This window comes from Amblyomma mixtum, chromosome 7 (assembly GCF_055824585.1).
Source record: "Amblyomma mixtum isolate Tamu chromosome 7, ASM5582458v1, whole genome shotgun sequence".
NCBI classification, from domain to species: domain Eukaryota; kingdom Metazoa; phylum Arthropoda; class Arachnida; order Ixodida; family Ixodidae; genus Amblyomma; species Amblyomma mixtum.
This window is the reverse complement of record NC_143018.1, coordinates 53,015,356-53,025,581: the sequence shown is the minus strand read 5'-3', so window position 1 is coordinate 53,025,581 and position 10,226 is coordinate 53,015,356. Positions and strand designations below refer to the sequence as shown.

Genomic DNA, 10,226 nt, shown 5'->3' with positions numbered 1-10,226 from the left:
AATGAAAGAGACTTTTGCTAAGCTAAGGTTACAGTTTTAGCAAATCATTGAGCGCGAGCTGTTGATCTTCTTCTTCCTTTCTTTCTTTAAAAGTGGCTCACATTGAATATAGTTACTGGTTTCATTGAGGCGTTCGGAGAGCATCACATGAAGAGCCCACGCTGTAAAAAAATACAGCGGCCTTTACCTTCCGCACACGCATTTGTATAGCTCTTGCACAGCTGGGCAATGACCTCTGTTGGCTCGGAGGTGAACGTCACAGTGAAGGGCTGCAACGGTAACGGATCCTTTTACTCTCCGTTAAATCCTTTCTACAGGTTCGTCTTCATGACAAGATTGCTGTTTATTTAATGTACAAACAGGCAGGCTGCTTGATTTTGCAAATCTTCATCTTCACTAACCCATTGCACCATCTCTTCGGTCAGCCTGCCAGGTGGCACCAGGACGAGAGAAAGAAGCTGCACATGCGCGCACGAGTCTCACCTGGCAGGAACCCGGAGCAGCATCACTTTTTTCTGGTCCGAGCAGTGAGAGGAGATAAGGCCAACATGGTGAGACATAATTTTGTTTCATCGCATTCTTCTGGTTCCTGTGACGTCCAATGCTGCTTCGCAGCTCTGTATCGGTGTTGCGTAATTTCCCCAGTATCCAGCGCCTAACTGAAACTACCTGTCGCTCGCCCGAAGATCCGTTTCTGCAATATTCACTGAGGCCACACGTACCTCCAGAGCCATGGGTGATCGCGCATTACGTGACGGAAATGTGCGGCCATCGAGAGGTGGTTTGGGGACATAGTCTTCGGTTGCGGTAAGGGGACCCTGTGTTGCGCCGCCATAAATGCTTACCTTCCGCCATCCTCCGACCAAGGATTTAGTGGCATTTCCTTCGCGTGTTTGCAATGTTCAGAGTTTGGCCTGCGCGATATTTTTACTTTGGCGTCCCTGCACTAGCCGTCCGTTTGTACGGTAACACTGATGTCCGCTGAGGCCACAGGCTGATAATGTTAACGCGGGACAGGAAAGTGTACCCGTGGTGCGGCAATGTCATGCACATCCCTCCCCGCCGGGCTCCATCGTGTGAAAGCCGATTTAGCCTCGTTGTCGAAAATCTGGCTCTACGGGATTTCGACCGAAACACGGTGTCATGGTCGAAGCCATCATTCACGCGAGTCAATGAAGGCAGAATTAATGCGGTGCTAACTTGATACCACAATTTCTTCGGTTTAGCGTTACTACAGTCGTCTACCGATTCACATGCCGCATTCGGGAGCAGACATACAGAAAACTGTATCGTCATCATCTCGTCATTAGCCTGACTGCGTCAACAAGAAAACAAAGGCCTCTCCCATATCTCTATAATTGACCTATCTTGCGCGATATGTGGCCACCTTATACCCGCAAGCTGTATAGACATCTAGAAAGAGATCTATAATTGTGTCGAAAGCTGCCAGCTTGGGCATCGCTTCTCTACAGCCAATCTGCCTTGGATGGCGCCTCCAGGAGAAGGCCATCTTGGTCAGCCGAATTCGAGCCGGGTGCATTAGGCCGGACGATGATAGATAGTATTCGTGGAAGGAATTCGTGGAGTCATTCAAAAGCTACTACATTATTTGCGCTTGATCAGTGATTGCTCTATGGCAGTGCAAAGCGGTCTTAATGGCAGTGGCAGCCATGCGCGCCATCAAAGTGCTCACCATTTCGCGAACTTGGTGGCGCTGATTATTCGCCATACCCTGAGGGTAAGTGGCTGTGATTCTTGCAGCAGCGGCTGTTAAGGGCACACCAGGTTCTGCCGCATCGGTTTCATTGACGGCGACGTTGGCGGAGCAACGTGCCACACTATCGAAAGAGCATAGAGTAGTGTCATGCAAGGCGCCACAGTGACGCGCCGCGATGAATGGTCCATATGCAGTTAAGTCACATATGACGTCACATCAGCATACCACACTGAATGGACCGACATCAGGGACTTCAAGAAAAGCAGCAGAAGACAAAAATATCGAATAAACGGTATTATATCTGCAACCAGAAACTTCTGCCGCTTTGAAAAGTACTAAACCTTTGTGTCATCATCAGCCTGACTACGCCCACTGCAGGGCAAAGGCCTCTCCCATGTCTCTCCAATTAACCCTGTTTCTCGCCAGCCGCGGCCACCATATTCCCGCAAATTTCTTAATCTCATCCGCCCAAATAATTTTCTGCCGCCCCCTGCTACGTTTGCCTTCTCTTGGAATACACTCCGTTACCCTTAAGGACCAGCGGTTATCTTGCTTTCCCATTATGTGCCCTGCCCAAGCCCACTTCTTCCTCTTGATTTCAACTAGGATATCATTAACGCGCGTTTTGCTATGATAACACTCCTATGAACACTACTACTACTACATTACTACTACTAACACTACTGCTATGTTTGCTACTATGATAACAGTTCGGTTTAGCGGTTGAGAGAGTACAAATGGTGGTTTTGAAGAAAGCGTTCGGTGTCATGCTGGTCCCGGATATGTAAAACCAAAAGTGGTAAAACTGGAGGCTTGAGTTTTCCCAGAGTTCTATTTTCTCACCGCTACTTCAATGGCTCGCCAGGGGCATTTACGTACGTCACTTTTTTTTCAACCTTCTACCCTTCACTCGGCAGGAAGTGCCGTTTAGTTGTGGTGTTCGTGGGTCCTGACAAGGAAGAAGCGATAAGAACACTGCGTAGTACTTTATTGGGCAACAGCTGAGATGCTTACTCCCGCGGCGCTCATGCAGGTGCTCGCTTTTGTAGAGCCACTGCTGACGTCACTTGGCGCGTCATCACGCGTCTCACTCGGCTCACACACAACGCCGGCACGCGTCTCACTCGGCTCACACAGAACGCCGGCACGCGTCTCACTCGGCTCGCCCAGAACGCCGGCACGCGTCACTAGCGAAATGAAATTGTCACCACTTTACACAGCATTTCCTTCGACCCCGCTATAACACTCTTTCGGAGCCCTTATTTGTTCTAAAGAAAGTGTGAAAAGTGAAAGTGAAAGTGTGTGTGTGAGGGGTTCTCGTACTTGTGTTCAAGAGATTGTTTCCAAGATGGGTTGTCGGGAAATCTTGGTATATTTTTGACGTTTTTCATCGTTCATGTACGGCTTCTCACAGCCATCATAGTTTCCTGGATGCGTCTTGTATTCTTTGCTCCTCCTGGTTAAGCAGCCTTCATATAACCAATGAGAGCATTATCCGGATATTCCAGTAACACAAAGTGGACGCTCTTCAGAATGCGGTTTCTTTGGTCATGTGGTTCAATAAGCCGGAGCTATAAGCGCAAGTCTCTAACCGGACATTGCCTACTATGCTTCATACATGCTTCATCTGTTCCATGTCAGCTTGGTGGTTTCAAGGGGTATTGACACTAATCTCTTCTAGGGATCCGATACAGCTACATCGCTGTCGTGATACGGTCCCGTTTTGTAGCTTCAACTGCCGTAGTTTTTCTCTGGAGTATTCGTTCGGATCAACGACTAGGCAGCTGCTTTCGCCTGATCATGCAATATAAGAATGTTAGGTGGGCGGATGAAATTAAGACGTTTTCGGGGATGTTTTAAGTTTTCTTTTATCCCCATGTCCACCGAAATCTGGAACAGCATTGACCGTTCGTTGTGTAGTTTGCCTCCTGAAGAGTTTGACAGTACATTCATTGCCTTTTCATATTACGACCGAATACCCTGTTCATATTTGTATTACCATCTGTAGCTACTCCTTCAGTCTATCTTACCAGAGACCGCAGGATCTGTAAATAAATAAACAAGTACACATAAATAAGGTAGCCGCGGTTGGCACAGAAACAATGTAACTGGAGAGATACGGGAGAGGCCTTTACCCTTGCAGTGGGTGTAGTCCCAAGCCATATTCCCCAGTATTGGAAACAGATGGTATCACTCTGGTCATATGTAGGACCGCCTTTTGCCAGTGCCTTTCCAATATTGGGCCCATTATTTGTGCTTCTCGGGTACGGTTGCTACTGCTGATCATAATGCAGTGTATCTATTCGCCTTTTCCTTTCACAGCACAAGAAGAACAGTCGATTGTCCGCTGCCAGGCGCTTGCTGCTAGGCCGCTTGGACGTGGATGAGGTGCCCCTCACGGAGAGACGAACCAGAGGCTTATTTTGCAGCGAAGCGCTCCTTGTGGACGTTTCCTCCACTACGGACGTCTCGCGCGATGCACGTGGGGACAGCGTGGAAAACAAGGGGACTGAGCCACAAGAGGAGAAGGCCGGGCAACATTTCCCAAGGCCCACTGCAAACATTGAGGAAGATGGCGCGCACGCATTCTTGACCACGCGCCGTCTCTCTCAGTTGCCGAGGCTGAACAAGTGGTGAGTGCAGCCTCGTGCGATGCGGAGCATGGCAGTCCGCTCAAATGTGTGGCCCACCATTTTGTAACCAACGTGGAGTTTGCTACTCTGCAACGCACGCACATTCTTCCGCCGGCTTATTTTCTCTTCTGTCACATTTAACATGACGGTCGTTAGTATGCAATAGAAGATTGGATAAGAGTGAGCTGCGAAATGAATTGTGAATTGTAGCAGTAGTGACCCGTGATGTCTGTGGCAAGGTGCCAGCTTTCGCTGGTAGATTGCCAGGCCAGATGCTCCAAAACCCAACCTTCATATCGATGCCTTGAGGCTTATAATATGAGGCGCTTGCTCAACTTTATTATTTACCACGCCTGACATCGCCTGAGCTTCACAGTCACCTTCTTTAGACAACTGCTGTGTGTGAAAGCATACCATCAGAGTGTGTGAAAGTTATGATGAAAACCGATATCGCATACCTTTTAGTGTTTCAATAAATCAAATGAGTAGTAGTCTTCCTGCGTATTTTGTCACTGACTGTTGGACAGATTACATAGGTGCACCTTTTGCCAAAAATATAAAGCTAACGTGAATTACTTTTGCGTCCCCCTGTCCAGCTCGTTGTGCATCGCTGGTTCACAAAACCTCCTGAAAGTTAAAAAGCAGTCTCGTCGCCTCTCCTGTGAGGCTTACTACTTTGCCCAGACGAACGCTTTGCCCAGACGAAGACAAGTCCTCTTGTCGAAACGTTGGCTCAAGCAACCTGAGGTTTTCCCCTCCCTCGTTCATTATGTGATCGCCAAGGACCATCTACCACACCCTCTCTCTACCATATACTTCCACAAGGGTTATATGATCTAAGTACCCTGCTAAGAACCCAACCCCTTGGGCTCTAAGCTTTTGAAAAAGCTCTACATCAGTTCATAGTCTATAGACACACCTCAAAGCCAAATGGTCCAGCCCCGAGAACAGCGTGTCAGTGCTTGTTTAAATGCCACTATGAGTACGTCACTCAAAATCACCTGGTGCACTATATGAGCAACAGTAGAACGTTCCACTTTAAATCACTGGACCTCTTCGTTCCACTCTTAAGGCGTCGCAGAGCATCTGCCTTGACTGTGTAATGTCTCTTTCAGAGTGCCCATGCCTTCCAGGTACCACTGGCCAGGAATGCAATTGCAGAAATGCGAACTGGCGCGATGAAACGAGGGCGAAACACAAAGATAGTGTTAGAATGTGTTTCTTCTTCAATTCTTACCGCCATTGCACAGTTGGGCAGGAATTTCTCCTAACGACCGAATATAAATAAAAATCTAGGTGGAATCAACTACTCTTATTTAGCTGCGCGATGTGCATACTCAAATAGCCGAAAAAGAAACTCCTCATCCTCTGTTCGAAGGGAGGCAAAAGAGGCAGTAAGGTTTATTCACCGTACGAACCCCTATTGCTCAGAAGTGCTCTCGTACTTCAATAATCTGGATCCAATGACAACTGATGCGGAGTCGGAGGCTCATTAATTACAGATACGGAAGCTCGGATCAATGCGTAGGCTCATTAGGACACGGATACGAGCAAAGCCACATCTGTAATTTTTAGTTGAAGCATACCTAAGCAAGTTAACGTATCCCTTATGGCTCATATACACGTGAGCAACCCATTCTGCGGCCAGAATATATGTGTGGGAATTTCCAGTGGCGCGTATAGGATTGGTCAAAAGTTCCCAGGCCACATGGTCGTCTTTTCTTCGGTATATCCTGGCACTTAAGATGCTGATAAAGCTGTCACGGTTCTAAGAGGTTAGAACGATTCTTCTACCCTCTACAAATACAGGGTCTGTTCTGAAAGTAGTAGGACTGGTTTTTTGCTGGGCGAACGGGCGGACCAGAGGCGGTCTGCGCATGCAGGATCGCTGAAGGGAGATATTGGGAATGCTGGGGAAAATCGGCAGTCGGCTCTCGGCTGTTGAAGAGAGGAGGTCGCTTGTACTGCGAACCCCTGTCGAAACGTCTCGTCACGCAGAATCGTCGAGCGTTTACTGGATCAGCGATACGCGATCAAATTTTCAGTAAATCTCGGTAAAACGGGCAAAGAGACTAACAACATGATTAAGGAGGCCTACGGTGACGCTTACATGGGTAGATCAGGTGTTTTTGAGTGGCACAAGCTTTTCCGAGAAGGTAAGGAAAGAGTGGAGGAAGACCACCACTCCAGACGCCCTTCGACCAGCAAGACCAAGGAAAATGTGTAGCAAGTAGAATATTTACTTAACAGTGATCGTAGAATGAGTATCAGAATGATTGATGATGACTTGAGCATTCCTCAAACCCAAGTTTTTGAGATCGTGACCGAAAACTTATCCGTGAGGAAAGCGTGCGCGAAGTTTGTGCCGGGAGTGTTGCCAGAGGAGGAAAAGGCCAACCGGTAGGATCTTCTTCATCATGTGAATGAGGACCCCGCTTTTTTGCCCAGCACAAAGCGGCAACGCTGCCATAGCCCCCCTAGAGCCTCGACTTGGTCCCGCCAGACTTTTTTCTGTTCCCGAGAATAAAATCGACGCTCGAGGGGAAACATCACGGATCGGTAGAGGTGGTTCAACAGGCCGTGACGAGGGAGCTAAACAGCATTCCGGTCCAGGCCTTCCTGGAGGCGCACGAAAACTAAAACTCATTGGCAGCAGCGTGTAGGTGCGGAAGGGTGCTACCTTGAAAAATTGTAATCGTTTGTACTATTCTCTTGAATAAATTTTGTTTAAAAAAATGAGTCCTACTACTTTCAGAACAGACCATGTATCTTGAGTTTCGCGTGTGTAGTAACTGCCTGATTATACTGATGAAAACCAGACCCTGTGGCCTGGGAACTTTTGATAGATCCTGTACATACCGCGGCTACTGGACAAAGTTCACAATATAACTATTTCTGTATTATATGCAAAAATACTTCCTCTACCTGGCTTCGATTGTGCTACAAATATACAAGAGTGACAGTTTCATTCATAGTGCCTGGTTTTCTTGCATATATCCAAAGGATAAAAGTGGAGATTTTTTGCAGGTAAGTAATTCTCGCACTTCCGTAAGGCACCTGCACAGCACAGTGAGTGAAGGACTGAAGGAAAGAGTAAAAGAAGGCAGAGAGAATGTGACGCCTGAACAAGTGGGGTGGCATAGAATAATTGGTACCACCTGTAGGGTCTGCTCGCGGGCAGGTCAAATCTCGCGCCGCTCACCGCGGGTAGCCTCGAACCCTTTCTCCCGAGTGGCGGGGCGGGGGGAGAGCGAGGCTAGGAGGAAGCCTTCTTAAGGCGCGACCCCGAAGGCTGGCTCTCTCTCTCTTGGACCAGCCCTGCGAGAGGACCACCTGACCCCGCTGCCCCGACGATGACCGACCCCCTGCCATGTGAGAGAATAAACCGTTTTGTACAAAGACCTGCCTCGAGTGACTGCCTGTGCGTCCCCGCGCAGAGGAATTGCCCACACACCTCAGTCTCTAACGTACTTTGATGAAGGTGATGGTATGGGGATGTTCGCATTGTGATTTCGTATAGATGCGGCTTGGATTAGATTCGCGGACACAGTGCAGGCCAGTCGAATGGCATGAACCACTGAATCACCGCGGCGAGTCCTGCATCTAGTGATAAACCGGGTAAAGCTGTTAAAGAGCAACTGAAGCTGTTTTAGAATTCGATGAATTTAAGGTTGGCGAATGTGCAAAATGTGCAGGTAAAGCCTGCGAAATCGCCTTGCTCTGGCATTTGAAATGTTGGCTTCATCGCCGAATAAAGTTGTCGTCGGCTTTCTGCTTCTCTGATGTGCACAGCGACGATAATGACGTCACGTACGATGGCACTACGTTTCCAGCGAACAACTGGTTATTCCATGGAAGAAAACCGACGCCATCGAAGTTGAAGCTGACGATGCATTGTTCGGCGCCATCTGACGACGCACAGCAGCATGCGGGCGTAAGCAGCGGGCATCTGAAATTTAGGCAACAATGACGTCACTGCCGAGTTTCCTCGCACTCATACAGTGTAGTGAGAAGAAGCCTAAACTTCGTCGCGGTTTTAATCGGCGAGTATGTCACCATTTTAAATGCTAGTGCAAAAATACCTTGCATGATTTATCTTGACGCTTGATATATTCGAATTATTGAATAAGCTCTAATTCTCAAAAAGCCGTTTCAGCTTCCCTTTAAATAGCTTTACCCGGCAAACCCTACAACAAAACGCCCACGAGAGAAAGTAACCGCTGGCGACCGCTTCTTCGCAGGTCTCCAATGTCTCTCGTACAGGTGTCCATGATCGTCGTGGCTCTCGCAGTGGCCACGGTCGTCACGCTTGTGTTCACGCTCCGCGACCGAGATAACGGCGTGGTGGATTTTGGCCACGACCAGCGCTACTCTGGCGTGAAGGTCGAGAGCTTTGCTAGAGATGCCAGCGCCACGACCATGGCTCCTGGCCACGCTTCACCGATACAGGGCGACCGCGGGCGGCATCACCAAATCACCAGTAGTGACCGACATCAGGAAAGCGAAAGGTCATCCCACCTCACCTCACAGAACGGTGGTGAGCACGTGACAATGGGCCACGGGAACTCGCAACCTCTGCCCCGTTCTTCGACTCCTGATAGAGTCGTGTGGTTGAACGACGATGGTTTCTGGCCGGGGCGTTTCCCGTTTCCCGGTGCGGAACAGGCGGGAAAGCGCCGGGAAGGATACAGCCAGCATGATTCCGCTGGAGCGCGTGATAAGACGGCATTCACGCCGGCGAAACGAGCCCCGAACGTTGCAGTCTCCCCTCTGGAAAATGGAGGTCTTAACGAGTATGACAGAAGAGAAAGGCGCCTCGGACGGGTGGACAGAAAAACTTATTTGAATAACGCCGTCTTTCGCTTGCTGCAGAAGAACTGAGCTGGTGTGACGTCCTTCGGACGGCCTGGTGGCCTGTCGGAAAAAAAAATTGATATTTTTCTCGTACATAGCGCCTGTATTGAGCATCGAGCCATTAAAGAGTGACACCAGTTTAGATAAGTAGCTCTATGGCGAGCTTATTGTACTGGTCTGCGTGTGTAGATACCGACCCTGGTTGCATCGCCCTATAGACTGCACTTTAGTATGGCCCTAGCACCTCGATCTGCACGTAATATCGGGGAGTAAAGTAACTTCCTCCAAATTCCGAACTCTACCGTAGTCTATGCGGGCGCTGTCTAATGCTGGCGCTCTGCGCCTGTCTCTGTTATGATGAGAAACAAATTTATGTTGTGAGAAATTCCTAATCGCGGTGGGGCTGGCCTCTGGCCAGAAGTTTCTCTACTTATGAAAGTTCGTTTCAGTCGAGCTTGGTGTCCCTCAGTGTTGAGGGAGTTGCTAACCTGGTACCCTGGTGAGCAAAAGTATCACGCAGGAAATACGGGCTAGTCTGGAGCATCGGTATGCGAAAGTCACCTGCGTGACCAGAATGCGCTGTACATGGGACGGCATAGCGGCAGATGGGACCGCATAGGCGACCGCTCTCATTTTTCTATTTTTTGTTACTCGATACAGGTCTCGCATCACGCGGCGTCGTTCTTCTGTTTGTCTCTCAAAACCACCCCCAAACAGTGAGAATTGAAAAACGCGTGTTCTCACCGATCTCTTCGTGCCTTTATGTTTTTTCTTTGCATTTCTTGAGAAGACGGATATCCTACAGTTCCTCCTTACGAGGACTTGGAGCAACGAGGGGCGACCATACCTCACACGCATATATCTTGCATGCGCGTTGGCAGCCATTGCGGGAAGGCTATGCGTCGTTCACGTGACGAATAAAACGCAAGCAACAGGCCATGTAAATGAGCTCAGAGGCGAAGGCAGGAGCGAATTCTCTTTTTTCTTCTTCCGGTGAATTGTTTCCATGCCAGGGGCAGTTC

General features: G+C 48.9%; 1 protein-coding gene across 1 annotated transcript; it reads left to right on the top strand.

The window, feature by feature from the left end:
• The first annotated feature begins 228 nt into the window (after positions 1-228).
• On the top strand, positions 229-9,231 carry LOC149336093 (uncharacterized). Its single transcript, XM_089554079.1, has 3 exons — positions 229-261; positions 4,040-4,350; positions 8,592-9,231. The coding sequence occupies exons 1-3, from the start codon at positions 229-231 to the stop codon at positions 9,229-9,231; spliced, it is 984 nt and encodes a 327-aa protein (XP_089410205.1).
• The last annotated feature ends 995 nt before the right edge of the window (positions 9,232-10,226 follow it).